The sequence below is a fragment of the Daucus carota genome, chromosome 5 (genome assembly GCF_001625215.2).
Source record: "Daucus carota subsp. sativus chromosome 5, DH1 v3.0, whole genome shotgun sequence".
Lineage (NCBI taxonomy): Eukaryota > Viridiplantae > Streptophyta > Magnoliopsida > Apiales > Apiaceae > Daucus > Daucus carota.
The window spans coordinates 8215452-8231185 of NC_030385.2; the positions used below are offsets into that span (position 1 = coordinate 8215452).

The following is a 15734-nucleotide window of genomic DNA, read 5'->3' on the forward strand; positions in this document are numbered from 1 at the left end:
TAAGCGAAAATCAAACCCAGAACGTGGGACAAGAAGAGATAATCCCTTATCATTTACGGTATTTAGTTTTCCCTCCGTCGTACTTATTTGTTTATAATTTTTTTCAATGTTTGGCACACATTTTAAGACTTTATAGAGTATAGTTTCGTAACTTATTTTTAACTTCTTTTTACGAATAAAAGTTTAAATATTAAACTTTTATTCTGTGAAACTCTATTTCATAGATTTTTTAATATGCCGGTTGAAGCCTCTCCAAATGTTAACAAACATGTGGAGAGGCTAAGTGTAACTGACCACCCCGAATTAATATATGAATTAAACTGCACATTTAAAATAAATCAAAACTGACGATTTATTATAATGTAACAGTTGATATATTAATCCACACATTAAACCAGCCGTTTATATATATATTTTTTTAATTTCTGAATATATATCATCAGTTACAAATCCAGGTTCATTGTATCTGACTTAGCCCAATTATGCAATCCGATCCAGTCCAATTGAGCCCAACAGACACAACCCAACCCAACTGATAAATAAATTCTAATTAAAATATTATATTAAACCAACACGAAATAAAATCCCCGCCCAGGTCGCCTCGCGTACGCAAGACGCCGAGACATTCGCCCAAATCGCCCTTCGACCCGAGTCATGACGGGGCGGCGGCGGCGGCGCGCGCGGGCTCATGAGAACACCATGCACCATAACACACCTTAGTAGTTATGCACTACCCATGTGTGTTATACTATATAAAGCCAACACCCCATTTATTTCTTTCAATGTGGGACAAACAACATTCTCAAAACAAGCTCTTTCAAGCTACTAACTTCAACTTCATTTCTCTTATGGATTTCATTAAGAAAATTCTTAAACCCATACATGAAAGTTTAAGTTCCGATATCTAGAAACAACTTCCAATCATTAGATTATGGAATTAACAACAAGAACATAATAAAATTATGAACTTAAAACTCCATTTTCTAACAATTACTACTGGTTGCATTCTGCAACCACCTCGTATTACTGACTGCATTTTACAACCACCTCTTACAGCTCTGGTAATCTAGACATAACTGCCATAATGGGGCTCCTTGTTGACAACGAAAGTTCGACAACCACCACGTAGAGCTCCGGTAACCTAAGCATAACTGCTAAACTGCCACAATGGGGCTACTTGTTGACAACGAAAGGAGCAGCATGTGAATTGTGTCATTTTTAAAAAAAAATGTGTAAAAATATTGATTTTTGGAAATATAATTTTACATTAAAAGTGGACAACTAAATTAATACAAATTTTATTCTTAAAAGTGGACATGTAAATTGAACGGAGTGAGTAAATAATACTATATATGGAGGAAAAACCAAAGCTCTGTCCGAGCAGAACACCCCCTGCAGACATTATGCAAAGGATTAGCAAAGAAAACCATTTTATTCTTAAAAGATATGTTACAAGTTTCATTACATGTAATTTAAAAAGCAGCCTGCTCAGTGCAGAGTAACTTATTCTATGTTCTTTGGATTGAAAATGTATTTATTTTACTTAGCGCCTGTTCTGCACCTTGAGAAATGCAGTAGAATTGTAATGAGTCTTTTCCTTGTCATTGTCCATGATCGAAAACACTTCCTTCGGCAAAAAGCATTCCCCGTTAGAAGGATCCGACCCGTAACGAAACACGGCTGCTTTGCAAGAACAATCACCTAAACAAGCCTGCTTACATCTCTCCACATTAGTATTACCAATGCTAGAGTTAAATGTGAAGTATGTAACATCAGGGACCTCTAAAAGTCTCTGTTTCTTGGAACCTGAACACCTGAGAGGAGTTATTTCTGTACAACCTTGATCAGGATGCTTTTCCACGGATTGTCGAAAGTACCTGGCTCCGCTGCTGCTTGATCCAGGACAACTACATTGCCCATTGGAGCAGATACTGTATTTTCCACAAACAAGAGGGTAGGCACATTCACCGTAAAATCCTGTCAGAAGATCGGCCACTTGTTTCCACCCTGATTGCCATTCGTATACTCTTAAATGCCCGTCGGACTCTAATTTCATGTATTGTGCTGACAAGGCCTGAGGAATGGGAATTGTTTCACTCGGCTCACCTGGCTCCGATGAATGGATGTACAACGCTAGGCTTCCATTTAGGAGTTTGATGTAACTTGCTGTTCTGCTCGTGTCAGAGCCCGAAACAATTTTTTCATAATAGGCCTGGGGAGGATTGGATTGTATGTACGCAAATAAACCTCTACTGTTGACAAGTAGTGAGTAAAAACCCGCGTCAGTCCAATTAGTTCTGGAAACGCTGGCTGTCAGTTTCTGCCCTGCCACGAGTTTCTGCCCTGGAACCAACGCGTCAGTAGGATGATCAAATGATTGCCAGACCACGGCCTTGCGTTGATTGAAAAGTACCAGGTTTCCGCTTTCAGTTAAGTTCAAGCCAGCAACAGATTTTCCAGCAGTATTAGTAGACCAAGCTACAGAACCATCAGCGTCTCGTAAAACCAAATCACCATCTGAAGTCAGCTGCAGAGTTGCATTAATCTTGACAGGATGGTTCCTGTTGGCTGACCAAACAACCTGTGGAAATCCAATACTGGGCTGAACAATCCCTGATCCGCTGTTTGTCTGAACAATGAAGACGGCGAAAAGGTAAGAGTCACATTTTCCGTTACAGTAGAAGCCACATGCGAATTTGGGGCCGAATGATCCTCGTAGAAGAGTAGCTCTTATCAGAGATCCGTCAGTGAATTGGACCGAATGTGGAGCGGAAGGAGTGTTAGTCCAGGAAGTGGAAAGGTTTGCTGATGGATAATCGAATGGTTGTGCACTAACTAAATTCGAATTAGCAAGGAGAAATGTATAGCAGAAGAGCAATGTGAGAACAGAGTTGATGCTCATAATTAGTTCCACAGAGATGTTAATGCAGATAAACGTGTTTTTGTTATGAATTTGATATAAGCAGGTCTATGATTTATAGGATATTGTTAACAACCTTTTTTTCTTCTCATGCACATCATTATTGACCAGTAGATATTTTTCCACAGGCAATTAAATTAATGAAAAATGGAAAGAAATTTAAACAGAAATCGCAAATGGTTTTGAATAGATTTGGGGATAGCTCAATGGTCAAATATAGACAGTTCATATGACAAAAAAAAAATATAGACAATTCAAGTATATAACGTGCCGCAAGCGAGTAACAATGTCAAACATGAATGAATATCTGCGATGTCAAAACAAATACATCAGCAATGAGAAATCACTCTGGCTCCAGCTGTGACAGATGTCCGCTGCTGCATGTTTGATTGCGAACCATGGGTGGTTTATCAAACAGATTTTTCCAACTCCAAATGGCTCCTTCATTAAAATTATGAGGTCTGCATTCACCTCATCACCTCATTTTCTTAGTTATGTAACGGGAGCACACCTGAGACCGAGTCATACCTGTCACCACGTTATTTCCCAACAATCCCCTGGCCACTGGGTGGTTTATTTAATAGACTGGCTTAGAGCATTCATTGTTGGAGTTTATCTTAAGGGTCCTGTTCCCCGACAACCGTGTGTGTCAGGGAGAGGTTATCTAACACACTGTATTGGATCTATATTTTAAGGGCTTACATTCAATCTTATTTTTTAATGGATCCGCTATTAATATCCACAGATCGGCAAAGTTTAGATATGCAGATATTATCCGCGGAAAGGCGAACTCCCGTTCCGCGGATATTTATAGCGGATCTATTAAAAGATAAGATTGAATCTGAGCCCTTAAAATATATATCTAACGGTCCGTGTTAGATAACCCCTCCCTCACACATGGTTGTCAGGAACAAGACCCTTATTTTAAGCCCGCATTAAGTCAGACTTAAAATTTTTTTTAACTCAAATATAATTCAATTTAATTATTAACTAGTTGGTCGACCGAGAGACGGTTTGAGTTGGTTTTATCAATTCGATCAGGTTACGGGCATCCCGAACCAGGCGTATCATATTTTTGCCCAAGGGCACCGTGGCCCTGCATCCAACATTTACGTCCTGCTCCCGAATTATAAATAGGGAGGAAAGCAAGTGAAGAGAAAATAAAATTATATAACTTTCACTTGTATTTGTGTTTTCAAATTTTTTAAAAGGACAAAAACAAGTGAAAATGGATGCAATTATAATGGATAGCGGGATCTCTCCTAGAAAAGCTCAGGAGTAGGACCTTAGCTCCGCGCTTGAGCTGTGCAAACGTGGTGGGTATAGGCTTGAAAGCTTAAGCAAAACCATATTTAACAATAACAGGGGAATTTTTTTTAACCTAATCAACATTTTTTTTACCATTGCCGAAGTTCTGTAATACGAATACCTCCAAATCGAAGCTGAATAATTTCTCAAGCAAGAAATTCTGCATTATGAAGTATTGGTTTTTCATGAAAAAGAAAGTATTATACATAATCCCACATGTAAGCGGACTTGAACAAACCAGATAACAAGTAAACTTGTCTATAAAGCTTTTAGAGTCAAGGGAGCACCATATTGAGGATGAAGAGTAACAATGGTGTAAGGAGCATGAATATAGGATGGCGAAAGCACAAACGAAAAGCGTTGCAGTATCATGGCTATTGCCAATTTGGACTCCAGCATTGCGAAATTCTGTCCAATGCAAACCCGAGGTCCCATGCTGAAAGGAAAAAACACTGCTTTCCCCTTTGTTGCCTTGAGCACGCCTTCGGAAAATCTCTCTGGCCTGAATTCCTTAGCATCATTTCCCCAAATCTCTTTGTCATGATGCAATAGGATGAATGGCAGGTGTAGTAGTATTCCGCCTGGAAGGATTGTACCTCCTAATTTTGTGTCTTCAGAAATTGATCGACCAAGGACTACCCCGGCAGGGTATAATCTTAGGGTCTCAAGCAAAATCATATTAAGCTGCAAAATCCAAAAACAAAAAAATCAAACAAACAAAAAAAAAAGCATAACAAGTTACTATACTGACAAGTCCTCAACTTTGTTAATGAGGATGAAAAACTTACAATTTTGAGGTGATTTAAGCCATCGATATCCGGTGTTCTGTTTCCAAAGGTCTGCAAAACCTCTTCTCTGGCGCGCTCCTGCCATTCTGTATGCTGACTCAATAAGATCATTGTCCAAACAAGTAGAGTTGAGGTTGTCTCTTGTCCGGCCAAATAGAAGAGCTTACACTCTTCGATGATGTCATCAACGCTCAATCCAGATTTCATATTCTTATTTGCTTTAATTTCTTCAGAATTAGATTGTAATAATATACCCAATAAGTCGCCCTGAATACATTCTCCGGCTTCCATTGCCTTCAAACGCTTGTTAATGATACTCCTCAGCGCAATGCTCACCTCGTTGTGAATCTCCTTTATCCTTTTGTTTCTTTTGGTTGGCAAAAATCTGCAGTACGAAATAAGGTCACTAGAAGGTTTTGTACTTGTGGTATCCTGAAAGAAAAATGAAAGCACAGAAAAAATGTGGGGAACCAACCTCATTCCAGGGAGGTAGACGGATTGCGAAAGTGGCATTACTAACTCAGATTGTTCGTTCTGGAGTTCAAATATCTTTGATCCTTCGGTATAGCTACTGCCAAATGCTGTACGTGAAATGACATCCCTAGTATATGTTTCGATATAAGGCCATACATCTACCTCACATTGACCTTCTACAGATGTCATTTCCTCCCATTTCTTCATGATATCGTTGCAGCTTAAGTAAAAGGCTGGCAGCATATTCTGCACGTGTATCAACAAAGAGTTTTTAGGGCCGCGTTAAGATATTGTTAGTTACACTTGTGTATTTACACCTAATCGAATTCTGTATTTGATAGTCCTACCAAAGAGACTATATCCTCAGTGCCTGCTAGTACTTAGATGATCCAAGTAATTCCAATACTTACACAAGGAATTAGTTATATATAATTCTTGTGACAAACTGACAATGGAGAAGAGGCGTGTACAGTCTGGTCAGACCGGTGAACAAGACATTGCTAGTAATTAGTAAAAACATACTCCCTCTGTTGTCCCCCTGAATTGTATACATATTAAATTTTTATTCAATATAAGCAAATTTTGAAAACTTTACATGAGCATTAAAATGCGTGCCAAGCAGTGAAAAAGACGTATAAAAATGACTGGGACGGAGGGAGTATAATTCATCATGATTTTCTTACCTACCAAAAGAGGTGAATAGTGTATGGAGTTTTTATGTTGAATAACAGAACTAGTTTGATATTCTGCAGAGCATTTAGCTTAACAAACTCAATAAAGAAAATATGAAGATAACTAGTGCCAAGGATGACCTTTAACTTCTCGAGATGGAAAGCAGGATTGATGATTCTGCGGTGCTTGGTCCATCTATCACCCTCCGCATCTATAAGTCCAGTGACAAGCAATGCTGACAAAGGATTGCCTCCCCTCGGCTTCTGGAAGTCATGAAATTTATTCAGCACCTCTTTTACTAGATCAGGTTCAGAGATGTACACCAGTGGCTTTGGTCCAAGCCATAAAAATGCCTTCTTCCCTGCATGCAACAATATGAAATGTTTGCTACCCAACCAGCTGAATCTTTAGTGTTTTTACTTGACAAAATGAAAGAAGAAATAGGTACCATGCTTATGAGTGGCAGTATAGACAGTGGGAGCCCCACGAAACAGAAAATCGTGGGAGAGACTGATAGAACTTGTTTTAGCTCTGAGTTTAGCAGCACCAAGATCTTTCAAGTCACCAAATAAAAGCCTGTATGAGTTTCCTCTATAGCCTTGCTTTCTCAGAATCTTCTCAAGCCTCTTAGGCCTTATCCACACCCAGTTTAGTGTTCTCCATCCTGTAATAACCAGCAGTACCAGACACAAGCTTATAATCACTTCTTGCATTTCAAGCCTCATGAGTGTTTGAGATAAAGAGGAAACTTATAGTTTTTAAGTTGGTATGAAACTAAGAGGTACGTGCATGTATTTATGCATACTTGACATGTACTAGTATGTAATACTAGTCGTCCATATGGTGGCCTCAATTATTAGTTGTTAAATCAGCAAGTCATAGCTAAGTGTCATGTTTTTTTGTTATTAATGTGCAACAACTACTTTTGGTGGCAAAAATTATCTCAAGGCGGTTTGGTTTAAGATGGGAGACTTGTCAACATTACAATTTAATCCATATTCTTTTAGATGAAAAGCAAGTCTGGTTTTTGATATGTATCCGGATTGAATCTCACTAGTCCGGCTAGCTAATGAGCCGTTCTTTTGGATGGAAAGCAAGTCGGGCTGGGCCTCCTGGATGAGCATCTCCCGCAACACAAGCACCATTGTTCGCCATTTTTTTGGACGGGAAGCAAGTCGGACTAGGCCTCATGGACAGGCATCTCCTACAACACAAGGAGCATTGTCACCGATCATCACTATCCAAGAAGTGCCTGGGCCTCGTGGACGGGCATCTCCCGCAACACAAGCAGCATTGTTCACCAGTATCCAAGAAGCAAAGCAAAAGATTTCGATTATCCAAGATTAAAGCAAAGCAGCTAAGTGATCAATCTCCCTCACAAATTAAACTTAACACGTACTTGGAGCTACCTTTGTTGTACTTAAAAGAAGATCTCAGTTTTAAAAAATTTAATCAGTCAATCTCAACCACTCCGATACTTGGAAACTACAATCATGATCCATGTAAATAAATAACTGCGGTATGTAAGCCGGCAAGTCTGTCCCCATTCTTTATAGAGGTAGCTGGCCAGCCAAGATGACCAGTAAAGTTCATTAATACTGTCATGTACTCATGTTTCGCCTATTATGTCCATCAATTTGCATAATTATTTATCAAATCTTACGATGATTTGCATGCATGCAGCCAAAATAGACACTATGCATTAAAGTTTTAGCTGATCATCAAATACCTGAAATTTATACTCTCTTGCTCATGGAAACAACCAACAACTGATGTTACTCCATCTGTACTCACAACTCACAACATCTTTAAGAGTAATAACAAATTACAAGCAGTCTTTAGTAGTAGCCACCAATTTACAAGCAGCTCATTCATGCACATTATGTAGAATCACTATGCAGGTGTGCCTTAGAGTAGCAAACTTCTTCCATACTTTCACTATGAATAAGTTTGCTGGTAATATCAACTGTGTATTTAATTTTGGCGAACCATAGAGAGTCCTTGGAGATTCATAAGAGCAAGTCCAACACTATGCTAAGGGGTTCCCTAAAAATATTATAAAATAATATGTCTTAGTGATTTAGCACAAGATTTAGCACATGAGCTCCAATAGTACTCCTTATATTCATTCCCTATTATTATAATAATATTAAATTTAAACAACTTTTGTGTGGAGGAGAGAGGGAAATGATGTGGAGAAGAGAGAGAAATGAATATTTTAATGATAAAAATAGTTTAGGAGTGGCTAGCATATTCTAAAAATAGGGAAGGGGAAGCTTGTGCTAGTGATTTAGCACATCACTAGCATAGTGTTGGAGTGCAATTTTATCCCATATTCCCTATTTTTGGATTTAAGACTTGATTTAGCACACCTATTGGACTTGCTCTAAAGCTGCTAAAACAAGGGATGCTACAAGTTACTTTATTGCATCAAGTTTGTAAAACCTGATATAGGGCTGCAGCTATTAAATCTTTGGATGTCGCTCATCTGAAGCAGCTATTCTGGGTGTGGAGGATGCATAAAATCTCCTTACCCTTGACTCGTGTGCTTATCATGTTTAATGCACTGATTTTGTTGCAATGGTATAATTTTTGACATTAACGAAACAACATGTATAATTTTATCATATAGGCCAAATAACGCATCCATAGATATAAGTATACAGAATCTCTGAGACTATCGTATTGGGTTCCCAAAATATAACTCCTCCAACAATTATCCATATATGTATTCACTATTATTATTATAGTATTAGACTTGAAATCAATTACTAAGGAAATAATATTAAGATGGAAAAGAGTGTGAAAAAAAATGGGAAGTGAAAATTCAAATATTAAAAAACGAAATAAGGAATGGTTATTTGTTACCTATAAATAAGGAATGAAAAGGGTATCCTAACCTTTCAGGAAGGGCTAGGACTCAGTTGGAGTGTAATTTTGTATCATATTTCTAAAAAATTATAGCTCAGGACATCATATAGCTAATCTCTTGGAGATGCACTTAGTAATGGATCCAAAGCTCCTAATGCATTTGTTAATCACATTACAAATCTTTAAGATTCATGGACTGCGCAAAGAAGCAATTTTATTTACCTTCTTCCAAGTTGTATGCTGACAAGAGATTGATTACCATCAATTTTGGCTATATGTACCATCAACGTGACCTTCTAATTAATAGTTAAAACTACTACTAGTTTAAAATAGTTTATAAAGTATCTGTACCGTTATAGCTCCAGATCAAGTTCTTAACTGAGAAAGTTAGGAGGTTTTAGTCATAATATACCAAGTCCCCGGCTTTTTTGTTATCCCAGGATATACCATTAAGTACTGTAATGCTTTCAACTTCAAATATCAAACATGTACAGAAAGTAGCCTACCCTGGCTATCTGTAATCCAAAAAACAGCAACAGGAAACATGAAAAACCAATTTCAACAACTGGACTGAATTGTTGATAAACAAGTAATGTGAATACTGTTACTACTATCTATAACAAATGATTTTTTATACAACTATACATTTACATCCATAGTATGTACAAATGCTAGCCAACCTAAAAAAATGTATCTCTGTTATATATGTATACCAACTACAGATGTAGAAGCGATGCACACATTTGGGATCTGAAGTAATATCTTGTATATGTAAGATATGCAAAAAGGTACCTCCTTTACTATGAACAAGAAACTAGGCAGTCTTGAGCAACCAAAGAAAAACTTTCATTATCCAAAGTCTCGCGAACAGCCCTATACAGATGCAGCCAAGATGAAGAATAGCTGTCAGCTGGACTCCATAAGAATGTAGGATTCGGGCTTGCTGAAGCTGCCACTAAATCCAGAACGGATGCAGCTGGTCTCAGCTGTTGGGGGAAATTGAATGCCAAGTTATCAACCTTATGTTCATAAATTTTACCAGTTCGGTCCAATTTATAGCGGGAAGTACCCTGAAACTCTCCCTTGGCTTCCCAAGGTACCCGAGGAACACCCCTAAGATTCCACCTTATCAAAATTACATTCTCTGAAGGCTGCCAGATCCTGAGAATTTCTAAAGAAATATCTCTAAACAATATCTTTCCATGAAATCTTACAGCCCAAAATATCAACTTGTACTTGTCAATACCAGTAAACTTGTTTAAAGGATCTACAAATGTAATATCATCCCTGCCAAAACAAACAGACAGGGCTGTCAATGTTCAACATAACTCTATACCATCAACACGATTAGTTCAACAAGTTTCGAAATGATACAACACAATTTGATCAACCTCAAATAGTTTAACCATTAAAATTTATTCCTTTAATCTTATATACTCTTATAGTCTGTAATCTTATACTCCCTCTGTCTCATTCAATTTTATACTTTTTTTCACCGCTCGGTTGAATTTTTATACAGAATAAATATATTTTGAAAATAAGTTATAAATATTATACAGAAAAATTAAAGTGCGTGTCGCGTTCCAGTCCCGATCCCCTCGGGACCCCTATATCCTACTCAGGGGACGGAGGGAGTATACTATTATCGCCATTATTTAATTTGACAGATTTACGAACAAATGAGCATGAGCCGCAGCCCGAAATAGGTCTCCACTTAAACACTTAAACAAAAAGCCTCCTCAATATTCAAGAATAAACCAAGCTATGAAACAAAAAATAACAAACATAAGAAAAACAAGTACCTGTAAATATTATAATTAAGATCTTTAGTAAAGAGCGAAGGCATATCTTCACGTAAAGTTCTCACAGCCAAGCCCAGATTGACATAAAAATCATCATTTTGTTGCTTTTGATCACCTGGGGAAGCTTGATTAATCTGGCCCACTTGACTGGGAGGAGAATCAAGCTTAGTAACCGATGAAATGGGCTTATTTGTTAGTGCTAATGGAGAAGAAATGCTGCAACTTTGAATGGAACTGGTGGGTTTATCTTTTGATTGAAGCTGTAATAAAGCATGTGGTGGAGAGAGATTGTGGAGAAGAAAAGCCATTACTGCTCGTAAATTTTTAGTTTTGTGTTTCTTTAGTTTGGTTTAGTCAGTTTAGATTTGCATTGAATTGTCTTTGAGGTGATGGTGGCAATTTTGCATTCCTATGGAAATTGTGTGGTTTCAAATCGTCCTCATACTTTTACATTTTCACCCTCTTCATCATTTAATTTACGATTCCGGCGCCACTTCAGCTGCGGATTACTCGCTCGGTTTCAAATACTTAAGGTTTAACTTTTGTACGCATATTTTTAAGCGCATTGATTACATAGTCAGAGTTAATATTTTTTTTATTTTTCTTAAATTAAAGTATAAATTTAATATTTTTATTCAAAAAAAGGTAAAAAAATAATAATTTTAAGTATGCAGTCAAAACTCTTAGAATTGTGTGTCAAAAAGTCAAACATCAAGTTTTCGCATCTAAATTAGGGGTGCATTAAGTAAATTCTTAAAAATTTAGATTTTCAAAAAGCTTCTTTTGTTCTTTTATTCATTGCACAAAATACAGGTATGCTCTGTGTTGTCGAGTATTTTCAAGAGTATCGTTCGCAGGGAAGGATTGATATCAATATCAATTTCAAATCTTTTATCTCTTGCAATTCAGAAGTGTGGAGAAGAATTTGGTGGTGTATGATTATCAACTAATTAAAATAATAAATAAATAAACTATATAATAAATATGAGAGAAAACAACCCAAGAATTAGAGTTCTTCAATGGCTATCATGAATGTCTAATTTGTGTCTCTTGTTTGCTAAAAACAATCCTTCTAATATTTATAAAATCCTTCTAATATTTATAATATCCTCTCCCAAGGTAGATTATAATGCCTACAATTATTCATTAAAAGCCACTCCCATAGTTAATCAAAGAACACTTGTAAACTATTAAGAACCAAGGATTTTATGTCTCACAATTCTCATATCAATCTCCCGATCTAATACTCAAATTGTGTCCATATAATGTACTAGAATTATAACTCCTCTCCCGATTCGTTATAAGTCCTAGAGATTCAATTACAAGTTAGCTACTCCTGTAATTGTATAAAGAGCTCAATGACAGATTAGCAAATCAAGAGAAAACACAATCCAACTAAGCAAACATAATAAGCCAAAGAATTCTACCCAACTCTTGGATCAAGGGTTTAGCTACTCATGATAAGATGAAACAAATATATATATATATATATATATATATATATATATATAGAAGAAAGTTCTATGGAGACTGGATTATTTGGAGACTGTAGAGACCTAATCCTGGCCATCCAATCATTAAACATCCAACGGCTGCATATATTTTGTCCTGCACGTTTGTTTTCTCTCCCTATCCTGTCCTGCATTTCTAAATCAATGAACAACAAGCAGTACTTCTAAATGTTGCATAACATAAAATAATAATTCCATAATATTGGTGTTCAATCACCGAAATCCTAACAAATAAAAATAATAATTGCATACAAAACAAAGATGTAGTTGGACACTGCTATGATTGGCACTGAACTCATTATCATTATCCTGCAACGAATTGAATTTGTTGCAAGACAAAATAACACTTAGATATATCACAAATATGCGCGACAAATTATTAATATTACATTACTAGAAATGCAGGACAAGAATAGTGTAAATTACAAACATAGTTTTGAATTAAAACTAAAAATAAGAAATGCAGGACAAGAATATTAATAATACATTACTAGAAATGCAGGACAAGAATAGTGTAAATTATTAATATTACAAAACTAGAAATGCAGGACAAGAAATGCAGGACAAAGAATATTTAATCATGTCCATTAATTGTCATATAATTTAACGGTAGATCTTGTAGTCTCTAATGACTCCAAAATTTTTGGTCTTCATTGAGCCCAACTCTATATATATATATATATATATATATATATATATATATATACATACCACAAATCATGAGTGTAAGAATTCAAGTACGAAGAGTACAACTTCACGAAAGTGCTCGAAGTCCGGATGAATCCCTTCACTCCTTCTTCCAATCTCTCTCACAAGTGTTTCTCTCCCTTTTCTCTCTAAAAAGGTTATCTCTATATTATTCTATGGGTCCTGTTCCCTTGCAAACAGTTGCCGGGGAGCAATTATCCAACAATCAGTCTCCCAGCCGTCGGCTGAGACAAAAGAAAAGTTTTTTTAGTATCCGCGCTTTTTTACCGCGGATCGAGAGGCTTCCGCGATATTTTAAGCGGACACATCGGCCTATCCGCATAACACATATTATGAAGAGAGATCATGGTCGATTGTAGAAGATGTAAGGTTGAGATTGGGGAAATCAGTAGGCAATCGATTCCGATCAAATACACAGGTAAAATCGATAAATCAATATGTGATAATTCTTCTTGTTTATACATCAGCCATGTATGTTCTGTGCGTGTTTTGAGCGATGGTGGTGATAGGTCGGAGTTGATGGCAGTTGGGGTTAGATCACGGCGTCGTGATGGGGATAAGAGTCGGCAATTTGGGAGTTTCACGCAGAAACTAGGGTTGTGTGTAACTGATTATGTGAAGATGCTTCAAACAGGGGAGGTTTGGTTGATCCGCGTATAATAACCGCGGTCGGTCCGCGTAAAAGTAAAGCGGACACCAGCCCATCCGCGGTAAAAAAGCGCGGATACTAAAAAACTTTTCTTTTGTCCCAGCCGTTGGATCGTTGATCCAACGGCTGGGAGACTGATTGTTGGATAATTGCTCCCCGGCAACTGTTTGCAAGGGAACAGGACCCTTATTCTATATGATACAAGTTAGTTGTGTCTAATCTCTATCAAAACCCTAATATATATAAGAGTTTTCTTAATTTACAAGAAAATAAAATAATATCCCAAAGCGAGTTGGATTCTAATGCTGAAATTCGTAGGCTGCTGTTCAGGCCTGATTCTGGGCTGATCCATTTCAATATTGAAATCTGGACCACCTTAAACTTGTATAAAATTCCAATATCTTCGCGTGGGCTGTTGAATCGCCCAATTCTGACGTCCAGAACTCAAGTTACGGCCCAAACAAGATTTGATTCGCAGGCTATCCATAAAGTCCGAATTTCCATATGATTAAGCCCAAATAAGCTTGATTTAATCCAACTTTAGGAATATTTATTTTCCTGCCACTAAACCCTTAAAATCAATTAGTAATAACCCGATTATTTACAAACCACTAATATTATAGGAATAAAATCATATATAAATATATGCTCTATCACTCTGGATTATTTGTAATATTTTTATTTTATCATATTCATTAATGAGATATTCATGTTTGTGTTAGATAAGATGAATAATATTTTTCCTATCAGTTTGAGTTTATATATATTCACGCAGTTGATAAAAGAATTGTACAATACCTTCAACTCGATATAAAAAAAACTCAAATGAAAGCCTTTTGATCCCGAAGCGTTGAAAGTCAATGTCGATACCTCCTTCCGTTCAGCTGAGGCGAGTTTCTCAGTGGGAATGGTGCTTACGAACCGTAATGGGAATTTCTTGGCAAGCAGGGTTGTAGGTCTAAAAGCTGTGACAACAGCGTTAGAAGTTGAAGTAATTGGAATTAGAGAGGCTTTCTCGTGGATCATGTCGAAGCAATTACAAAATCGGGAGATGTAGGTCGAAACTGACTTTATGCTAGTCTTGCGTGGCATCAGGAGTAGTGTAGAATTTTTTGGAGGTGGGAGAAGTGATTATGCAATATAAAATGCTCCTTGAGGAGTGATGAACACTTCTATTCACCATGTTAGGAATCAAGCTAATAGGTATCTCACGACATTTGCTAGTTTACCTTGTTTAATCAATTGCCATATTAAACTATCATCTCTCCCGGTTTGTTTGGTAAAGACCATTTTGAGGGACTCCTCTGTTTAATGAAAGTTCATCTTTATTTCCAAAAAAAAAAATAAAAAAAGGGTTTTATATCAAACTGCCCACCCATTTCGTCAAAAAATCTCACTTGACCCGCTCAAAAAATTTCGGACTCATCTAAGCCACTATAAACAAAATATATATCATCACTATTCATAGCTCTTTATTTAAACATTTATAAAAAATCAATCGTTTGTTTTTTTACTACAAAACCACTTCGAGTACTTTGATAATAGTCCCTAGTATTTATCCAAATTATTTGAGAATTTCTAAAGCAACATAGCTAGGATGATCATATAACTATATCTATAACTATATATATTTTTTAACTACATGGCTATGTTGTTTTAGAAATTTCCAAATTATTTTAATAAATATCAGGGACTATTATGAAAGTACTCGAATTGGTTTTGTAGTAAAAAAATAAACGGTTAATTTTTTATAAATAATTAAGTAAAAAAGTATGAATAATGAAGTGGGTAAAATGATATATATTTGGTTTATAGTGGCTTAAATGAATCCGAAATTTTTTGGGTGGGTCAAGTGAGAATTTTTGACGAAATGGGTGTTCAGTTTGATATAAAACCCAATAAAAAAAACAAATTTTTTCTCTCTTCTCATTCCCTCCGAACAGGATTATAAACGATGATCGTCTATTATATGAGCATGTGCATAAAAATATCTATTGAGAAGTTAGAAGATAGATGTGAATTATGATATTG

At 36.5% G+C, this 15734-nt stretch overlaps 3 protein-coding genes across 4 annotated transcripts; all 3 read right to left on the reverse strand.

Moving 5' to 3' along the window:
• Positions 1 to 1413: 1413 nt before the first annotated feature.
• Positions 1414 to 2963, reverse strand: LOC108223873 (EP1-like glycoprotein 2). The gene has a single exon (XM_017398326.2). It carries the CDS (start codon positions 2900 to 2902, stop codon positions 1544 to 1546), a length of 1359 nt encoding a protein of 452 aa, XP_017253815.1. The 5' UTR covers positions 2903 to 2963; the 3' UTR covers positions 1414 to 1543.
• A 1407-nt stretch (positions 2964 to 4370) lies between these two features.
• LOC108220130 (cytochrome P450 CYP72A219-like) lies at positions 4371 to 6944 on the reverse strand. Of its 2 annotated transcripts, XM_017393807.2 has the most exons (5): positions 6611 to 6944; positions 6303 to 6523; positions 5492 to 5736; positions 5017 to 5401; positions 4371 to 4912 (listed from the first exon to the last, which is right to left on the reverse strand). In XM_017393807.2, exons 1-5 carry the CDS (start codon positions 6885 to 6887, stop codon positions 4487 to 4489), a joined length of 1554 nt encoding a protein of 517 aa, XP_017249296.1. In that variant the 5' UTR covers positions 6888 to 6944; the 3' UTR covers positions 4371 to 4486. The 2 variants fall into 2 exon arrangements, with proteins under 2 accessions (XP_017249296.1, XP_063949165.1); XM_064093095.1 differs by having other exon boundaries at positions 5017 to 5736; positions 6611 to 6940.
• A 2630-nt stretch (positions 6945 to 9574) lies between these two features.
• LOC108220131 (uncharacterized) lies at positions 9575 to 11250 on the reverse strand. Its single transcript, XM_017393808.2, has 2 exons — positions 10836 to 11250; positions 9575 to 10320 (listed from the first exon to the last, which is right to left on the reverse strand). The coding sequence occupies exons 1-2, from the start codon at positions 11141 to 11143 to the stop codon at positions 9834 to 9836; spliced, it is 795 nt and encodes a 264-aa protein (XP_017249297.1). The 5' UTR covers positions 11144 to 11250; the 3' UTR covers positions 9575 to 9833.
• Positions 11251 to 15734: the final 4484 nt, after the last annotated feature.